At 37.6% G+C, this 20594-nt stretch overlaps 2 protein-coding genes and 1 non-coding gene across 4 annotated transcripts; 1 reads left to right on the forward strand and 2 right to left on the reverse strand.

Moving 5' to 3' along the window:
- Nucleotides 1–630: 630 nt before the first annotated feature.
- LOC122053073 (protein DETOXIFICATION 54-like) lies at nt 631–2637 on the reverse strand. Of its 2 annotated transcripts, none has more exons than XM_042614948.1 (2): nt 1612–2637; nt 631–1337 (listed from the first exon to the last, which is right to left on the reverse strand). In XM_042614948.1, exons 1-2 carry the CDS (start codon nt 2548–2550, stop codon nt 792–794), a joined length of 1485 nt encoding a protein of 494 aa, XP_042470882.1. In that variant the 5' UTR covers nt 2551–2637; the 3' UTR covers nt 631–791. The 2 variants fall into 2 exon arrangements, with proteins under 2 accessions (XP_042470882.1, XP_042470881.1); XM_042614947.1 differs by having other exon boundaries at nt 631–1352.
- Nucleotides 2638–6642: 4005 nt separating this feature from the next.
- Nucleotides 6643–11303, forward strand: LOC122053074 (UDP-galactose transporter 1-like). Its single transcript, XM_042614949.1, has 5 exons — nt 6643–6960; nt 9063–9312; nt 9395–9602; nt 10546–10777; nt 10860–11303. The coding sequence occupies exons 1-5, from the start codon at nt 6850–6852 to the stop codon at nt 11073–11075; spliced, it is 1017 nt and encodes a 338-aa protein (XP_042470883.1). The 5' UTR covers nt 6643–6849; the 3' UTR covers nt 11076–11303.
- A 490-nt stretch (nt 11304–11793) lies between these two features.
- On the reverse strand, nt 11794–11867 carry TRNAN-GUU. Its single transcript has one exon. It is a non-coding gene; the product is annotated as a tRNA-Asn (tRNA).
- Between the last annotated feature and the right edge of the window lie 8727 nt (nt 11868–20594).

Raw genomic sequence — 20594 nt, forward strand, 5'->3', positions numbered from 1 at the left:
AAGGTATGGTGTCAGGGATACTTTTCTGACACGTCTTTTCATGATATACTTTGAGGAGCATGCGCGCTTCAAGAAACGTACACGCGCTTTCCGAGAGTCCTATATAAAGACCCCCAAGCTTCGACTGAAGTATGGAGAATCTCTACTGTAGCTACAATTATTTTGCCATTTTGCTTCCTCGTTTCTTTTACATCGCCGGTGTTTGACTTTAGCGTCGGAGGGTCATCGTCGGTGAACCCCTCCCGGCTCGGCACTAACATTGTTGTGGTTGCAGGCTTCATTGACGAAGAGTCTACCAATAATCAACGAGAGCATCATGTTCTCAACATCCATTGCCTCGACTGTTGTGGAGGATCATTGTGGCAAAAGACGAATACTTTCACCCCCAGTGTCCCCGTCAATCCGTCCCAAGATCAACACGAAGAAAATAAATCACGGATGCTAACTTTTGAAATAATGACTGGCTGTTATGGAGGATCATGAATCATTAATACGTCAAAAAAGAAAAATAATCATTTGTGACATAATATTAACTGATCTTACGATCGCACATGAGTCGCTGAATTTGGTACAATTCGAATTCTAAAATTGCGCTTCCCTACTGTCACGCTCTTGTTCACGACATCGCGATTCAATTTAATATCACAAAATTTTTAATATGAGATTAAACCCACATACATATTACAGTCATTTTCCATCATTTTCTTTTATATTTACATTTTTAACAACAGCTGAAGATGACGTCTCAGTCAAAATTTGGCATTGACTTCTAGTGTCGACTAGCTGCTACGTCAATCATCGGGACTGTTTATTAGTCGACTCTTCTCCTCCGCATTCGAACGATCTGCGACGACTTCCACGTCGGTGGAGGCAGTGAGCTTCTTGGCGCGCAGGGCCTCCACCTCCCAGTCGGTGCGCAGGAGGACGACAGCGAGGATGAGCGCAACGCAGACGGCCTGAGCGGTGAGGAGGCCGTACCAGAGCCCGCCGAAGCCGAAGCGGAGGCGGAAGGCGAGCCCCACGGCCACCGGCGTCCCGATCAGGTAGAAAGAGAGCAGGTTGATGCGGGCACCAACGGACGGGCGCGCGGTACCGCGCAGCACACCGCAGCCGGTGGTCTGCGGGCAGTTGCCAAGCTCGCACAGCCCCACGAGCGGCAGCGCGGCCGAGGAGAGACGCAGCACGGCTGCGTCCGCCGTGAAGACCCGCGCCCACTGCGAGCGGAGAAGGGTCGTCCACGCCACGTTCAACACGCCGATGGCCGCGGAGCATCCGAGAGCCACCAGCGCCGCCGTCTTCGCCCGTTTGGGCCGCCCCGCTCCCAGTTCATTCCCCACCTGATGCATCGATTCCTAGATTTCATTAATTACAAATAAATTTCGATGTAAATTAGGGAAAATGAATAAAGAACAAAGGTCGCGAGGAGATTCACGAGCAGAGGAGTGTGGTGTATCCCATTCCCACCCACGTGCACGTTTGGAGTGTAATATCACAAGAGGAGACGAGTAGGTAAAGCGAGAGGACGAAATAAAAAAATGTCAAGGGCGGTGGACCGCCGGAACACTGAAGAAGCAGGGGATCCCGGAAATATATGAAGGAAGCTGAGCTTACCCTGGTGGAGACGCAGGCAGCGAGAGACATGGGGACAGTGTACATGAGGCTGGTAGTCTGTATGAGGACTGATGTGGCAGCGACGGCAGTGGTGGGGTCGGGGAGGTAGCCAGCAAGCACAGTCATGATCTCGTACCACCACCACTCGAGGCAGACGCCAAGGCAGCTGGGGAGAGCGAGGCGGAGCACGGGGGTAAGGCCGCAGAGCGCCGCCCGGGGGGACCAGCCGCGCCACGTCAGCTCGCAGGCGCAGGAGGCGCGGAGGTAGACGAGGAGGAATACAGCCATGTTGAGGTTAGTAATGACGGCTGCCAGGGCGACGCCGGGGACGCCGAGACGGAGGACGAAGACGAGGAGGACATTGAGGGGAATGTGAAAGAGGACAGCGGCGGCAGTGCAAGCGGCCATGGGGCGGGTGATGCCTTGGGAGCGGAGAAAGACGCGGAGTGGCTGGAGGAGCGCGTTCGTGAGGAGGTCTGGCAAGGAGTGGAGGCAGTAGGTAGCGGCGGACGCGGTGATGGCGGGATCCTGCCCCAGAGCAACCAGGATGGGCCCGAGGTGAACCCAGAGGAAGGCGATGGGGATGGCGGCGAAGAGGAGGAGCAAGATGGCGCGTTGAAGCGAGAGGGAGATCAAGTCCCAGTTACGCGACCCGTAGGCCTGCGAGCATAGCGGCTCAAGGCCGGAGGCGAGCCCGAAGAGAACAGAGTAACCGGTGATGTTGGTGAAGCCGATGGAGAGTGCTCCACCGGCGAGCTCGAGAGGGCCGAGACGACCCAGACAGACCACCGACACCATCGCTCGCAGGTAAACTAGGCAGTTCATGGCGGTGATTGGAGCGGCCATTGTCCAAAGCTCCTTGAGCTCCGACGCCACCAACTGCCTCTGCCCTCCGATCTCCGCCGCGCCCTCCTCCGCCTCCTGTTTTCTCACCGCCATCGGTTGACAGATTCCGCAAAGCAAAGACGGGGAAGCCCGGTTCCTCTGCTTCCCGTACCTGGTCGTCGTCGCTTCTAGATCACGCTAACGGAGTTTGGGGGGTTTTAAATGGTGCGGGCGGTGAGGTTACTTTCTCTTTTAGTAAAAAAGAAAAAAAAAAGTCACATGAAACTTTTTCCAACAAACATTGAAACTCAAAATTTAATTAAAAAAAGGTCATAAGTATTTTTTTTCAAAATTATTATATAATTATTTTAAAATAATTTAGTCACTATAAAATCTTATATAAACATATATATTTTTAAATCTAAAAAAAATAAAGTGACAACTCCTAGCTGTGGCATAAATAATTTTATCAAAACTTGTTATATAGATGAAGGTAACAGCTCGTAGCTGTAGCATAAAGTGATCAAGTATCCATAGAAAGTTTTGTTCATGTGTGTCCATTTCATTTCATAAATATGGATAATGTCAAGTTAAATGCGATGGGTACCCAGAGAAACTTGTCAAAACTCAACTTCATCTTATATTTAAACAAAGGAAAAATAGGTAACGAACAAAGAATTTTAGTAATTTATATTACATAAATATCAGTATAGAATCAGAAATTTCATATTGAGAGACATGAAAGAGATTATTACCTCTTATTCGCTCCGCAATTTCTATATCTCTGATACATTTTGCATTAAAAAATTGAGCGGAGGGGAGGGATGATGGTCACCATCAGCCCACCTTGGCTCTGTCTCACAACCTATTGTACAATGAGCTCCATGGTGGAAATGATTTTTCAATTTTTTAAAAAATAATATAATTATTGATATAGAAATATAATACATACTGTAGTCATTGTTTATTAACACACGAAGAAGAATTGATTAAAGTAAATATCCATGATTCTTAAAAAATAATAATAATGGATGCCTAGTTGGATGAGCATTTGCTGCGGCAAAATAAATATCAATTTTTGATGAGTACATATCTTCGGTGGAAAACTCTTTCTATCTTCTCACTTAACAATAATTTTCTGATGGACGCATCGAGATTTTTTTTTTTTAATGGTAGCGTTTGCTAGGAAACAAAATACAAATATGAATAATTCATAATAAAAAATGAGATATATTCCAAAGCCAATCCTATTAAATATAAAAGGCATGATTTTTAGGCCCAAGGCCCAAAAACTAAGGGTACTTTCATATCTAAATGCATTTAGTTTCATATTTTTTTAAAAAAAATATTTATTTAGTTAGATTTCTAAGAAGGTAAAGCGTTAGTTGGTGGACACGCATCAAGCTCGAATAATGTGGTGGGTTGTCTTCTCAAGACACTCTCTCCCCAACCTACCATCTGATTGGCCCATGCCGCCTCTCCCCCAACTACTATTTGATTGGTCCTTGCCACATCACCATGACCACTAAATTGTATTGCCTTGTCGTTTTGTGGATTAGAATTGGGTGTTCGTCACGGTACCATAGAAGTATACATAGCGGAGAATCTAGAAGTTGAATATCTTTTCATTGAGCTTTTTATTTAAAGAGAATTTTTTTAAATGCATTATAGTTATAAATTGTTGCATGACCATCTAAATATTTTATCAGTACCATAATCATGAGAGGATTTAGAAATCAGAATAGCACGATGCATTGGGAGAATATTCATTAGCATATTCGACTTTATCATTCTGATATTGCACATGGCGAGACAAGCAAGACATTAATCTCGATGTTAAATTTCTTAGTTGATCGTAGCTTTCTTGATTTATTCTTAATAACCTATGAAAAATTTTCATAAGGTCAAATTGATCATTCCAGAAATAATTAATAAAATTAACTGAAATTATTATTTTTGAGGACTCTTAAACAATTTACTACCATTGTTTTCTCACATTTTCAGACGCACTCAGTTTTTTAAATTTTTCTAAAAGCACCTCATATTTGATTTCTATTAAAGGCACACCTGATTTTTAACATACCCTTTCTATATTTTTCAATCTTAAAATTTATTTTTCAAACTGAATTAGACTAAGAAAAAAATTAAAAACTAATTATTTCATCAAATAATTTCATATAAAAGTCATCAATGACTTTAAAAAATTTATTTTTTAAAAAAAATTACATCATTAAACTACAATCTCTTAAATTTATCTATGTTTTTTTTTAATTTTAGAACTTTCATAAAAATACAAAAAAATAATAATATAAAAAATATTAATTAAATAATTTTTTTTAAAAAATTTAATTTTTTTAATAGGTAATTATGATAAAAAATAAATAAAATTTAACAAAAACAAAAATAAACCAAAGTAAAATTTTATTTTTAATTTTTTAATTAAAACTTCAAAATAAAAAATAGACAGATTAAAAGATCATCAGAATTTAATGACATAATTTTAAAAAAAAAATTAACTTTTTTATAGAATTTTGTATGAAAGTTCTTAATGAAATAATTAATTTTTTTTTTATTTGGTTCGGTTTAAATAAGGAAAATCAAATATTAGAACTGAAATAAATGGGAAGGATATTTTTAGAATTAGCACCCTCCGATGAAAACTATAATATTACGCACTTTTAAAAAAAAAAAAAAATGAACTCCAACCATTTGTTATTCTTCAGTCGTAAGGAAAATTTTATTTCCCTGCATCTCTAATGTATAACAATTTACTTAATCGCCCTCGGTCAGATAGATATAATTTCTTCTATATTTCGTATTATTTAACTTAGAATTTAATATATTTTTTAATTATTATCCTGAGGAAATATATGGGTATTAGGAGTCTAACATGAAATATAATTTATTCTAAATTTAGTATTATTTAATTAAAATCGAGTATATTTTATCAATTGAAAATTTCTTAATTAGATGATTTATTGTAAGAAATCAAAATGTAAAAAAGTCTAAAATAAGATATAAATACTCCTAAATTTAACATCATTTAATTAGAATCGAGTATATTTTCTATCCATATGAGCACGATTCAATTGGATAGAAAATATACTCTCTTTTAATTAAATTATGCTGAATTTATGTGAAAACACATGTTAATTTAGACTTTTTTATCTAAAAAAATAAGGTATTTTGGTGTTAAAGGTCGAATGAATTTGATGGGCATAATGGTTAGTGGTTTAGGGTAGAATTTGACGTGGGGAATAGGAAGAGAAAGAATGAAGAACTTCTCAATTGATGATTTGTTGTAAGGAATCAAAATGTAAAAAAAGTCTAAAATAAGATATAAATATTTCTAAATTTAAAATCAGTTAATTAGAATAAAATATATTTTCTATCCATATGAATTGAATAAAAAATATATTTTATTTTAATTAAATTGTACTGAATTTAAGAGGGAATATAAATTATTTTAGACTTTTTATCTAAAAAAATAAGGGATTTTGGTGTTAAAGGTTGAATGAATTTGATGGGCATAATGGTTAGTGGTTTAGGGTAGAATTTGATGTGGGGAATTGGAAGAGAAAGAATGAGTATTAATGGGGTTTAATAAAAATTAAGGGTAATATAATAAATTAGTATGAAGTAAATAAATATGTCTAGTAAAATTTCAATTGTGGTTGGAAATTTTTGAGTAATTTACCGATAATGTGACATGGGCCTAAAATAATAAAAAAAAATATTATTGTATTTTAATTTTTTTTATTATTAAATCGAAGGTAAAATATCTCGTTATCTTTTTATGATATACGTTTGTAAGTATCTTGAGCTAGTAAAAATATAATATTTCTCTTATGTGTTAGTCACTATTCAAAATATTAGTAGTCGTCTATGATTTATCTCCTCCGTATTAATCTTGGGACGGATTGACGGAGACATTAGGGACAAACGTATTCATCTTTTTGCCACAATTGAGCTAGTAAAAACAGATTAAAGAGGTTTTTTTTTCTTTTTTTTTCAATAATGATGTCTATCAATTTTGATTTATAATATGTATATATTAAATCTTTAATATGAGTTGGGGGGGAATAAAAAATAGTTTACAATAATTACGAGAAAAATCGATAATTTTAATTTTCGAATAAAGATAAAGGTAAAATCATATTAGGGTGCGAATTGAAATTTACGATACGCTATTTATTTAGACGCTCGACGATTTTATTTCTGTTCTTCCACGTCTCGCCTCAAGATCTTTCTTTTCCTCTCTGCCGCTTCTGCTACGAAGGAGGAGGAGGTGGCGTTCGGAATTTGATTTATAGGTACGAGGCCCCGTCGCCGTCCTTAAATCCTTCAGATTCTTCGGCCATCTCGGCGGCGGCGGGGATCGAGCTGAGGGCTTTCAGTCTTCAAGGGGGCGGGATGGAGGAGGCCAAGATGTCGCATTGGGCGACGGTCCGCGCAGTGCTGTCGATCCTGCAGTGGTGGGTGTTCAATGTCACGGTCATCATCATGAACAAGTGGATATTTCAGGTGTGATTCCTTCGTTCCGATTCCGTTATTTTTCCTCTTTTTTGCCCCCTCCATCAGCGTTTTTATTTCTCCGATTGATTCATAAATGTACTTCTTTTGCTCTTTCTGGATCGGAAGAAAGTTGAGTTTTTAGTTTTCCTTTTATGATTTCGGTTGTTCTTTGTCGGGGATCGGATCCATTCCTTCATTTCGCGGTTTAAGTTGTATGAGGTTATGAATCTGTGGAATTTATGTACTTATATGCTCGTTATGGGGGTACAGTTACATTGATCTGTGGTTAGATAGAGTGTTTTAACTGGATCTGACTGTATTATTCCATCTTCTCTCTGGATCTGGTGGTTTTGTAAGAGGAAAGCATGGGTTCATCAAAATTCTAGGTTAATTCAACTCCGTTAGATCTATTGCATAAATTCAATGACTCTGTTCAGAAATAAATACAGATAATAAATGATCAACAATTTGGAAAAAAAAAAGGAAAAAATTGAAGGAGAAGGATTGAAAAGATAAAACCTGAAGGCAAGTAGTCTCTCACGCAAATTTGTCCAGATCTACACCCCATGATACAAACAAGTGCCTATCTCTCTATATCAAACTGCAAGCCTTATAGTAGTCCTCAGAGATCTTAAGCAGGAAAACATAAATGAAAAGTAATTATTCTCTCTTTCACAAGGTAAGTTGATCTCTTAATAGAGCATCTCACGTTTGGTAAGAATAAAATTATGTTATCCGTTAGCAGTAAATAATTATTACTTGATTATGTTAATACTAGGTAATCTTTATCCACTGTTTGGATTTGATGATGCATTTTCAATTAAATTGGATAAAATATTTTCTAAAATTTTATAGGCCTATTATAAAACAAATTTTTTTTTTCATTTAAAAAAAATATGGGTTTTCTTTTGAGTTTTTGCAAAAACTTACAACAGTTCGTGACAAAATTCAAAATTTTTGAATGCTTAAAAGATAACATGTCAAGTTAAATTTTATGTAATCAATAAAGTGCTTTTAAAATCTTATATCGACATTTAATGCAAAAGCTTTGATTAGAAGGTGCAGACGTGTAGTGTGAACTAGGTCTAAAACTATGCCCCTTTAAAACTAGCATCCACTAGAGAATTAGGCGTTGTTGTTGTGTGTTTCTTTCTTCAGTTTTCTAGATCTGCAGTTCTAGACTAGAAACCAATTTCTTCTCCTTCTCCTGCTGTTGTCCACTGGTTTCCTCCTCATTGCTTTATTTTTTGCTACCATAAATTAAATTTAAAGTTTATTGGGGACTTGTATACCACAAACCAACATTTCCCATCAATATGGATATGTCTAAGAAGTTCTTCATGAAGGAATTTGTGGTACCAAGCCACTTACAGCTAGATCCACATTAATGCACCTGTTGAGGAGTATCAATGCTTCCTTATATGGCAATCCGTTAAGGGTGCATTATATGGGTTTGTGTTATCATTGGTTCATGGAGTTTATCCTCCTTTTTTCATAAAATAGACTGCTAAATTGAACACTTGTCTTTAGACTCAAGAGCCTCAGAGTATATGTTTGGTAATATGTCCTATTTTCTGCATCCTTTTTCTTGTAGCACCAATGCTAGACTCATTTCCGGCCTTCTATTTGGATCTTTCTATTGCTTTCACCTACTGCTTTTTTATAAAGTTATCCACACATGCATTACTTCACATCCTCTTTCTAAATATATTTCATTATGCTTCTCTATTTTCCAGCTATTTTGCCTTCATTCTTATTTGACTTCAGATTCTCCTCCTAAGATTACTTAGAGGCTCTAAATAATTTAGGATGGCAACAGGCACTTAATTGGATTGCCCACCTGATCACTACCTTGTATAAAATGGCTTGGTAGTGACTAGTGGCCACTTAATCAGACTCAGATTTGAGTTGTATATATATATATATAGGGCACCTAAACTGTTGCCTTGCCTTGTTCCAAGTTTGTCAGTGTTCATTCCATCTGTTGCAAGTCACATCATTTAGAAAAACATATACAGTTAGTATAAGGGTACTTGTTCTCCAATTTGACTCTCTGTGTTTTATTTATTTGTTTATGTTGTTGGCTCTAAAATTCATATCTGTCTTCACAGAATCTAGATTTTAAGTTTCCTCTGACAGTATCATGCATCCACTTCATCTGCTCCGCCATTGGAGCATATACTGTGATTGAGTTACTAAAGATAAAACCCCTAATTGAGGTTGAACCTGAAGATCGCTGGAGGAGGATATTCCCAATGTCATTTGTATTTTGCATTAATATTGTCTTGGGAAATGTGAGCTTGAGGTTTATTCCAGTTTCATTCATGCAGACTATTAAATCCTTCACTCCTGCAACAACAGGTTGGTTTTCTGTGCTCTGTGCCATAATATTCTATATGAATGTATTTACAAGCATCTTACTCATTTTTGTATACACTTCCAGTCATTTTGCAGTGGTTAGTATGGAGAAAAGTTTTTGACTGGCGCATATGGGCTTCATTGGTTCCCATCGTAGGGGGGATTCTTCTAACCTCCATGACAGAGCTTAGCTTCAATACATTTGGATTTTGTGCTGCCTTATTTGGCTGCCTTGCTACCTCAACAAAGACAATTCTAGCAGAGTCTCTTCTTCATGGATATAAATTTGACAGGTACTCAATGTTCTTTTTATAGTTAAATGAAGTGTCTGATCTTGAGAGCCAGAGTTTATAAATAAATGGTTTGGCCCTTCGTCTTTTTTACGTTTTCTCTCTGCTGTATATTTCTTCTAAGAGTGACTGTTGTATGCTGAATTATATTGTTGAATTCTAATTATAAATGTTGCAAGTTGTCAGATTTAATGATTGGATGTTATTTTCATTCAACAAAACTACACTGCATCACTTGTTCCAAGTATTATCTGTAGACAGTTTATCTATAAAGAAACCATATGTTCATTTGTAGACAAGGAGATGAAGATGTCAGCTACTGAGTTGGTATAGACCTCAAAAGTTGTTTCCAGGGTTTTGGGTTGGACAACTTCCTTAACCCATATAGACTTGGCTTTCACACACACACACACACACACACACACACACATACTACAAGGAAAAAGAAAAGAAAAAGGGAAAAACTGGAATAGGAGATGTTATGTTATTCTTCACAATGCTTGCATGATAAACTATGCTTGTAGCCTTGAAGTTGTCCTTGCATCACTCTAGCATCCAATACTGAATCTTATAAATTACCTATTACTTGGGACTCTGTTTTGTTCATTTCACTTAAGAAATCCTTTTCTAATATCATTTCAATTTTTTTTTTTTTGCTTTGTGACAATTGAAAAAAATAAAACAGGGAATTGGACTTAGCTTACTATTTTTGTGATAATATCACATTTTAATTGGTCCTAAGCAACAAAGATTTTCCCTCTCATGCAACTTGTACCTATAAGTTTGTAGATTTATTTGGATTAACGTGTTTTTCAAAGTTTGTGTTAAATGTATGGTGCTAAAGCCAGACCGTCAAAATTGTTTAATTTACTAAATTTAAGATATTATATATACGCACCTATCTTTTTTGTCGGTCAATCATCTTAACTCATTGTCTTTGTTGTAGCATAAACACGGTGTACTATATGGCACCTTTCGCAACTATGATACTGTCTCTTCCTGCATTGATACTCGAAGGAGCTGGAGTGGTCAACTGGTTCTACACTCATGAATCTATATTTTCATCTTTGCTCATCATTTTTGGCTCAGGTGTTTCAGCCTTTTGCCTTAACTTCTCAATCTTCTACGTCATACATTCAACTACAGCTGTGACATTCAATGTTGCCGGCAATCTCAAAGTGAGTTAAACTTTCATGTTCACATGAGTTCCTCTCCATTTCCTTTCATCGTCTGTTCCTAAAAGAAGACATCCTACCACAGGTTGCTGTTGCCGTATTAGTTTCATGGCTTATTTTCAGAAATCCAATCTCTGTTATGAATGCATTCGGATGTGCCGTGACTCTGTTAGGCTGCACGTTCTATGGATACGTCAGGCACAAGCTCTCTCAGCAGTCTGCAATTCCCGGAACACCTCATACACCTCGAAGTCAAATGGAGCTACTTCCGCTTGTAAATGATAAGCAAGAAAAGCTTTAGTGGTCTGTGCATTGATGAGTTGTAGATCTGCATCGATAGTTCTTAGATCAGAAGAGTAAAGGTTAAGATCCCACAGATGTTACTGCCTACCCAGATTTGAGTTACTGGCACTAGCTGCTCTTTTGGTGTTAAAAAGTAGACCTCCAATTTTCTTTGTTTTATGTTCTACACGTTATTCTGATAGTTTTACTCATGGTTCCTGATTAAGCATATCGTTTCATTTATTTATTTGCAGAATGCTTTGAGGATTAGTGTCGCCAAACTGCTCTTAAATTTTACAAATGTTGTGCAGCTTATTTTATTCTCCATCCACCTGAGTTCTACAAAATGATGTGAGATTAGTTGATTAAATTTCCCAAACTGCGAGGAATAATATAACAATGTCCTAACTCTAAGCCTTTGAAGGAGCATTCTACAAAGGAGAAATCACTCTAGGGTTCATTCACAAATTCGAAAATCTAACAGATTCTTTGGACTAACTGAGAATTTCTTGTCATTGTGTCACTCATCGTGGTCGTTTTATTTTTTAAATTCATTTATAATTTAAGTATCGAGCTTTTTGAATCATTAATCCTCGACGGCAAATACAGACTCGAATCTGAGATGCCTGCCCATCAGTCATCAGACACCCTCATGGGAGGTCACGTCTTTTAATAATAATAATTAATATACTTATTAGTCATTATATATTTTTTGATAAAATCAAAAATATTTTAGGCGCTAGAAGGAGGGCTTGAACCTCCGACCTTGTGGTTAACAGCCACACGCTCTAACCAACTGAGCTATTCCAGCAACTTGATTTTATGTTTCATTTTATCTATTATAAACAATAAAAATATTTTAGAACGAAAATGGAACGTCAACTGAAAAGACAGTTTTTTTATTATTTAATGTCCTACTGAGGCCCCACCTTTAACAATCTTAAAAACGGTTTTTGAATATATATATATATATATATTTAATAACTCATCTTATATTTAGACTCCACTTAGTCTGATAACTTACTTAAATACATAAACAAATTCAAACAAGCTTGTATATTATAGTTATTTACTTTACTAAGTTTTAATTAACACTTATCTAACTTTTGATTATTCCTGGGGCTATGGTATCATGGTAAGATATTCAGATTATCATTTATATACCCATAGTTCAATCCCTAGTTATGACATATTTGTAAGATTTTAGACTTTTGGACTGTTTGCAGCGTACGTTTTTCAATTTATGTGCTTAGATGGTTCTAAATATCTAACCATACGGGGTGTTAAAGGCGGACCCCAGGTTGACGTGGAAGATAAAGTCACCCTTGAACAGGGCTTAGCCTCTCGCCTAATACTAAGGCCCCTCAGTCCAAGAACTATCGAGCCAATGACTGATCAAACCTGAGGGACACAAAGGAAGTGTATATCCGATCGCTCATATTCATCTAGGTCGAAAAGAAGACTTGCCTGTCTAAAGGATGGTCGGGAACATATTCGATCAGATCTCAATAATAGCCTTTATTCAGAATGCAACTTCATATACAATCAGCCAAACATGTGGGCTTTACTGCTCATTCTCCCGCCCTCCTATATACCGTCAGCTGGGTAAAAAGGTGACTAGAATTACATGGCTCGATATCCTCAAACCCATGGAGCATGTCAGGTAGCTCTTATAAAAAATCTGACTAGATTTAAATAGCTTAAGATATTATTTCAGTCACCAAAAATCAGTCCCTAGTGGTAAGGATGACTGACCAAAAGATTGGTCGGGTCTCTTGGTGTTGGTGCAATCGACCTCTAGGGTTTTGATGTTTGACAATGTACCTTTGTCTGGTCATTTTGACCGAGGATTTGGAAGAGAAAATTGACTAGCAAGGGTAAGTCCTAACCAAAGGATATGTAGGTGAGTGAAGCTAGGTGGTGGAAGTGTTGGTGAATAAAGTCGGGTCCTAGTGAGTGAAGCTAGGTGGTGGAAGTCCTAGTGAGTGAAGTTGAGTCCTAGTGAGTGAAACTAGGTGGTGGAAGTCCTGGTGGGTGAAATTGAGTCCTAGTGAGTGAAACTAGGTGGTGGAAGTCCTGGTGAGTGAAGTCAGACAATGGAAATCCTAGTGAGTGAAGCTGGGCATCCCTAGGGGGAGGTAACCCTAGGTAATATGTGATTGACTGGCCGTCGACCGGACTAGCGAATTATTAATAATGCTAACACTATTTTTTTCTTACCATTTTTTATATCTATCGTGCTAACTCAGTGTTACAGGCAAGCCTTAGTAGATCATCTTAGTCAGATACTAAGCAAGGCCAGAGAAAGCCCAAACAGGTCTAAAGGATTAGATATTTGGCAGGTAAGTAAAGGTAAGTCACTAAAGGAGTGTGACTCGGTGAGGACACATTTCTCGTGAGGGAACTGTAGGCGTCGATTCAACTTAGATTCATTTGGGAAGCCTAAGTTGAGATCTTGACTAGATCCTGGTCTCGAGGAGACAAGATCTAATTACTACCCTATCTGCTATGTTGTGCTAACTCTGTTTTGCAGAATAGATATAATCTTTGACTGTCTGGACTAACCTTTTCTTGTAAGAAGAAAGCTGTTAGAGAAAGGACTCCGAACACTCGGAAGGGATCCGGGAGCCCGGAGTCCGGACGGTCGTGGGTGCCCAGGCAGTCCGAGCGCCCGGACTCGGTCCAGACGCCCGAACTTGAAAACTTATCCACAAGCTTACGCGGAGAGTGTCAATTGACCGAGCCACGTGGTCTAGGTGCCCAGAAGGGTTCCAGACGCCCGGAATGGACCTATTTAAAGGTCCTCAACCCGGAGCTTTAGGACGACAATCACTACTAGTTTTCTTCTTGCTCGGTGCTCCAAAAAAGCTCTCGCAACGCTGCTACGCTCCACCGACAACCGACGACCAAGACTTTTCCATTTTATTGTTGTTGTTGATAACTTTTATTTCCAGTTCTTGTACTTAACTCTTATAATCTTTTACGAACTGTTAGTAGATTGCCCAACGAAAACACTAGACGAGTGCGAGCCTTAGAGTAGGAGTCATCGAAGGCTCCGAACCAAGTAAAACTCGGTTTGTTAGTATTGGTTTATTTTTTCTTCTGCTGCATATTTCGATTAATTCGTTATCGATTTTCACGATTGCTATTCACTCCTCCCCCCTCCCCCCTCCCCCCTCCCCCCACTAGCGTTATTTCTGATCCTACACTTAGGGCCCAGTAACCTACTCTCCAGAAGCATGCATCCCTGCATATGGCCAAATTATCATAGAACCGCTCAGACCTATGAGACTCATTTCTTTGTTATTTCATACTCAGATCTCCAGCATCACACAACATATATTTAAGCGGCCCTAAAGATAGAGCATTCTTACAAAAAATAGTAGCTCTGTTATACATATCGATATGTCGCCCGATTAAGTGGTCGGTCGGCTAAACCTTTCGGCTAGGATATATCCAGGGGAGAACATTGTCAGAGAATTTTAACAACCTATCAAAGAATAATAGCCATTTATCAAAGAATATTCCTCTATAACGACACATGTCTCTTATTAAGCCTTCCTCGAAGATGATTATTCTTTCCCTTAGCCGACACATTATGATAGCATGTTCCTTCAACCGCCTCATTAATTACGTCAGTTACCAAAAGGGTGCACATGAGTGACGGAAGATTCCTCAGACTATGATATACGCCTTTTAGGATGAATATATTCCTTTGCTTGAAAATTTCTGACACCCGACATTCTTTGTCATCTCATGATTGCAGAGGTTATAGAGATAATATATAAATGCGGGGTCCTCTCCGATGGCGAGGTATGCACACATCATATGTGATATGGGTTATAAGAAGTGGAGTTCGAGTAATAACGAGAAACGGGATATAAGGAGAAGAAAGAGGAAGTAAGGAGGTTCGGTCAAGATAAATGCTCTCGGTAAGCAAATCTCTGTCGTCCTCTTTAGATATGTCAGGATAAAAATAATAGAGCGCATAATATAAATAGGTATGTGAGATCCGACAAACCCAAGTGGGTGAAATACTAACAAGCGCGCTTATGTCCAACAAGGAAGTCTCGTTCGAGTAGGAAATATTGACCGAGAATGTAGGTCTGATCGATAGTATAATCCAGAACGAATTACCACAAATGAGGGAGTAACACGCGTTGATACACTCAGCAGTAGAAGGATGACCAAGCATAAAATATCGGCCAAGTTAAAATAATAGAGGGGTAATAAACCTAAGAGCACTTGGCAAGCAACGCTCCGTTGAGTTTAATGACATACATCCCTAAGCAATCTTTGTAATTGGTCTAGCAAAGGTTGATCGCCTGTCATAAAGCCCAACGGGACTCGATAGGCAAAACTCGCATGAGCACTAACACAAGGCAAACATATTTCTGTTGGGATGTATACTATAAACCTAGCTTTTGTATAAACATCTGTTTTGAAATATTTTGAAATGAGAATCACTTTGGTCAAATGTCTGCATTTTATATTTATATATATGTCAATGCAGTTGTCCATTTAATTTATATTGTAGATAACATGGTATGTGGTGTCACACAGAAGATTATGTTATCGGCTCCTTATAAATTATAAATAGTAGCTCACAACCAAGATGGATTGGGACAAACCATTGGAACGATTGTAGTGTAATTTGGTATTAGTCTGTCTTGACTATAAAATTACACTAGTACACTATGTGTGTATTGAGCAGGATCATTTGAGATTGTTCGATTTATACTGACTACATAAAAGAACAGAATCTCTGTTATTATGGATGTGCGTCCTTTTAATCCCGATATAATAACAACCACGTATACTTAGTATTTATTTCTTTAACTTATTAATGAGTGAGATTTATTCGTTAAATCAATAGACCCGATGAGTTGAGAGATAGTATTATTTATATGATGTGTTGTTGATTATAGAAGAAATTTGTATCCTAATTATTTAGGCTGATGATGTCCCCTTGAGGAGCTCATAAGGATTATCATGTAAACCCTGCAGGTGGACTTAGTCCGGCATGATAATAAAGTTGAGTGGTACTACTCTTTGAATCAAATATTAATTAATTGAGTTGTTAGTAACTCATTGAATTAACGGACATATGATATCTTAAACACGGGGAGATTAACACACTCATGATAAGAAGGAGCCCATATTATAATATGAGATTAATGCGGTAGTTCAATAATAACCCTTTAGTGGTATGAGTTATTATTGATGGACTTGGATTGGGTGTTCGGGCCGAACACAAGAAGCTCAAGTCCATCAAGAGACCTAAACCAATTCTTCCTCTAGGTCTCTGTTGTAGCCTCTATATAAAGTCTCGCATCTACTCATCCATAACTTGGTTTGGTTTAACTGGGTTTGGCTTAACTTGGTCTAGTTTAACTTAACTTGGTTTGGTTTAACTTAACTTGGTTTAGTTTAACTTAACTTGGTTTGGTTTAACTTAACTTGGTTTAGTTTAACTTAACTTGGTTTGGTTTAACTTAACTTGGTTTGGTTTAACTTAACTTGGTTTGGTTTAACTTAGTTACCAAGTTAAACCAAACCAAGTTAAGTTAAACAAAACAAAGTTAAACCAAACTCAGTTAAACCAAACCAATACTACAAGAAAAAAGTTAATAGACAACACTAAAAAGACAACGCTTTTTACAAAAAGCGTTGTCTTTTTTTTTCCTACAACATTTTTAGTGAAAAGCGTTGTCTAAGTTTTTTTTATTCTTATCAAAGACAACGGTTTTCCAAATAAGCGTTATCTATTAGTATTTTTTTGGGATAAAAAACAACACGTTTTTGTAGGACCGTGATCGTTCGATAGAGGGGGGGTGAATATCGATTCGAAAAGTCGAGTAAAACTACGCAGCGGAAAAGTAAATGAACACAGTTGTTTTTACTTCGTTCGGAGTCTGTGACGACTCCTACTCGAAGGCCCGTGGTCCTTGACCACTTTCGTTGGGCAATCACTAGCAATTCGAATATAATTACAAAATGAATACAGGAAATGCAAGTGAAACAAAGTAATATCGACAAAGAAATTAACTAAAAACCGAAGGATCACTTTGTCGGAGCTTTGTTGGCGTCGCAGGAACGTAGAGCAGCAGGACCAGCAGTAGAAGAGTTCTCAGATTGATTGTTGAAGAAGCTCCATCCCTGGGGCTTCTTTTATATGCTGCTCCGGGCGCCCTGGTGCGACGTGGCAGGTCTAATCAGCGAACTCCACGTGGCGACGACTCGGCCTGGATAAAATTCACCTCCGGGCGCCCGGATCCCCTCCGGGCTCTCGAACCTCCTATTTCCAGAAACTTCCTTTCCTGCAAAATAGAGTTAGTCCGAGGCAAATATATATTCTGCAAAACAGATTGTTAGCACAGTTAAAGTTCAACAGATAAATAAAAAGAGAATGACTTAGATTCCGTCTTTCCGAGACCGGAATCTAATCACGATCTCGACTTAGATATCCGAAATGGATCTAAGCCGGATCGACGCCTAATGTTCCCTTCCCGGGAATGCGTCCTCACAGTCACTCCCTTCCAGTGACTTACCTTTACTCACCTGCCAGACGTCCGGTCAGCCCGTCGACCCATCTGGACTTCTCGCCAAGCGTCCGGTCAGCCCGTCGACCCGCTTGGACTTCTCGCCAGCTATCCGGTCAGCCCGTCGACCTAGCTGGACTTCTCGCCAAGCGTCCGGTCAGCCCGTCGACCCGCTTGGACTTCTCGCCAGCTATCAGTCAGCCCGTCGACCTAGCTGGGCTTCGTGCCAGACATCCGGTCAACCCGTCGACCTGTTTGGACTTCTCCTGCACACTCGATCAGAGTGTTAGACAACAACAGACTAACTTAACCTGATTTGTCATTCATCAAAACCTGGGTTAAATCGTTAGTGCTAACCGCACCAACAATCTCTCCCTTTTTGATGGAATGACAACCTGGTTAAGTTAGTGAAAATATATGCATAAAACAACATGCATTTAAAGGGTTTTTAAGTTAGTTTGTATTTTCAATTCTGGTTTAGCTAACTTAACCACCTAACCCTCCCCCTTTGGCATTCATCAAAAAAATAAGGGTAAGCAATCATAGTGTAGAGTTACTGTAAAAAATAAGCACAGCTAATCTTGAAAAAAATATCTGAGTTTGGTTCAAAATACAATTTTTAAATCCAAGTGAAAAAATCAAGTTGACTTGGGGGAGACAAGTTTAAAGTTAATCAAGTTTAACTTTTCAATCGTGTAAAATTTTTAAATCAGGTTTTTCAAATTTTCTTTTCAAGTTTAAGTAACTTTTACTTTTCAAAAAAAATTTCAACTTCAATTTTTCAAAATAAAGCAGAAATTAGACTTTTTGTAGACTAATGTTCAGACATAAGTTAGTTTTAAAAAGCATTTTTCAAACACACAGAATTTTAATAAATTTCTCCCCCTGAACTTGATACTTAAATTTAAACAACTGTCTAACCAATTAGGTACTAACTAACTATTAGAAGATAGTAGCTTTCACTTAGTTAGTCAGATTAAGGTGATTATAAACAGTCAGTGTTTGACTTGACTGATGATCTTAATCTGATTACTGTCTAATTTGTATTTAACGTCCAGACTTATTTTGATGCACTGAAATAAGCATCTTAAGTCCAGACAGTTGGCCTATGCATCTCACCCCTTTCTATGTTTGTCAAACACAAGCAAGGTAAATCTAAGGTGTTGGTGAGATGCTCAAAAACTAGTCCTATGGATACATGCTTTCTAAGGATTCAAAACTAGTCTAAGGCCAAAATTGTTTTTGAAAAACTAAAAATAGGAAAGTTTTGAAAACAAGTTTAACTTATAATTTGAAAACATTTATTTTGAAAACAATTTTTAAAATCCTAGTCTATTGAGCACATCCCTAATTTTCGACGTAAGTTGCTAAACTCACTTTCAGGGAGTGGTTTTGTGAAAATGTTAGCTAAATTTGATTTGGACTCAATGTATTTGAGTTCAATATCACCTTTAGTAACATGATCCCTGATAAAGTGGTGTCTAATTTCAATATGTTTGGTTCTTGAATGATGCACAGGGTTCTTGGTTAAGTTAATTGAACTTATATTGTCAATTAATACTTTTACATTTGTGATGTTTAAGTTGAAATCTTTTAGAGTATGCATCATCCATAATAATTGTGCAACACATTCACCTATAGCTATGTATTCTGACTCAATTGTAGATAGAGCAACACAATGTTGTTTTCTACTAAACCAGCTAACAAGTGATGAACCTAATAATTGGCATCCACCACTTGTACTTTTGCGGTCTAATTTACATCCAGCATAATCTGAGTCAGAATACCCTATTAGTTCAAAATTATTGGTCCTAGGATACCAAATTCCTACATTTGTTGTTCCTTTAAGATATCTAAAAATTCTTTTAACTTGTGTCAAATGGGATTCCTTAGCACAAGTTTGGTATCTAGCACACATACTAACTGCAAATAAAATATCAGGTCTGCTTGTAGTTAAGTACAGTAGGCTGCCTATTGCACTCCTATAATATTTTAAGTCAACTGATTTTCCATTTGGGTCATTATCTAAGATTGTGTTTACTGTCATAGGTGTTTTTATTTCTTTTGTATTTTCCATCCCGAATTTTTTAAGTAATTCTTTAGTGTATTTGTGTTGATAAATATAATTTCCTTCATTTGTTTGTTTGATTTGTAATCCTAAGAAATAAGTTAATTTTCCTACTAGGCTCATTTCAAATTCTTTTTCCATTAGATTAATAAATTCCTCTAAAAAATCTGAATTTGTTGAACTAAATATTATATCATCTACATATATTTGTGCAATAAATATGTCTGTATTTAATGATTTAACAAACAAGGTTGGGTCAATTTGACCTTGTTTGAATTCTTTAGATGTTAAGTAAGATGTTAGCCTTTCATACCATGCTCTGGGTGCTTGTTTAAGCCCATATAACGCTTTCTTTAACTTAAATACATAATCAGGGTGTTCTAGACTTTCAAACCCAGGAGGTTGACCTACGTAAACTTCTTCTTTAATTAGTCCATTAAGAAAGGCAGACTTAACATCCATTTGGTATAGTTTGAATCCCTTATGGGCTGCATAACTTAGTAACATTCTAATGGATTCTAATCTGGCTACTGGGGCATAGGTCTCATGTAAAATACCGGAAAATAGGCGAATATTAATAAGGGAATTTTCCAGAATTTTTGGATATTTTTCGGGAATTTTTCATAGCTCGTATAGACGAATTTACGGGGATAAAATGGGGTCCGGGAAAGCCTGTTTAGGCTACCCATTTAAGCGAGGAAAAGTTGGAAATTATTTTTCTTTTTCTATTTCTTTTTCCTTTTCCTCATTTGTCGCCGTTTCGTTCTCTTTGCCGCTGCCGAACTCGAAACCATGCCGTGCCCTAACTTCCTTTTCCACTCGATCCTTTTTCCCTCTTTGCGCCGATCCCTTTCTTCTTCCCCCACCTCCGATCATCTTCCCCAACCGGCGCCGCTTCGCACTTCCTCTCCCACGCGACCAAAGCCTC

The sequence above is a fragment of the Zingiber officinale genome, chromosome 3A (assembly GCF_018446385.1).
Source record: "Zingiber officinale cultivar Zhangliang chromosome 3A, Zo_v1.1, whole genome shotgun sequence".
Lineage (NCBI taxonomy): Eukaryota > Viridiplantae > Streptophyta > Magnoliopsida > Zingiberales > Zingiberaceae > Zingiber > Zingiber officinale.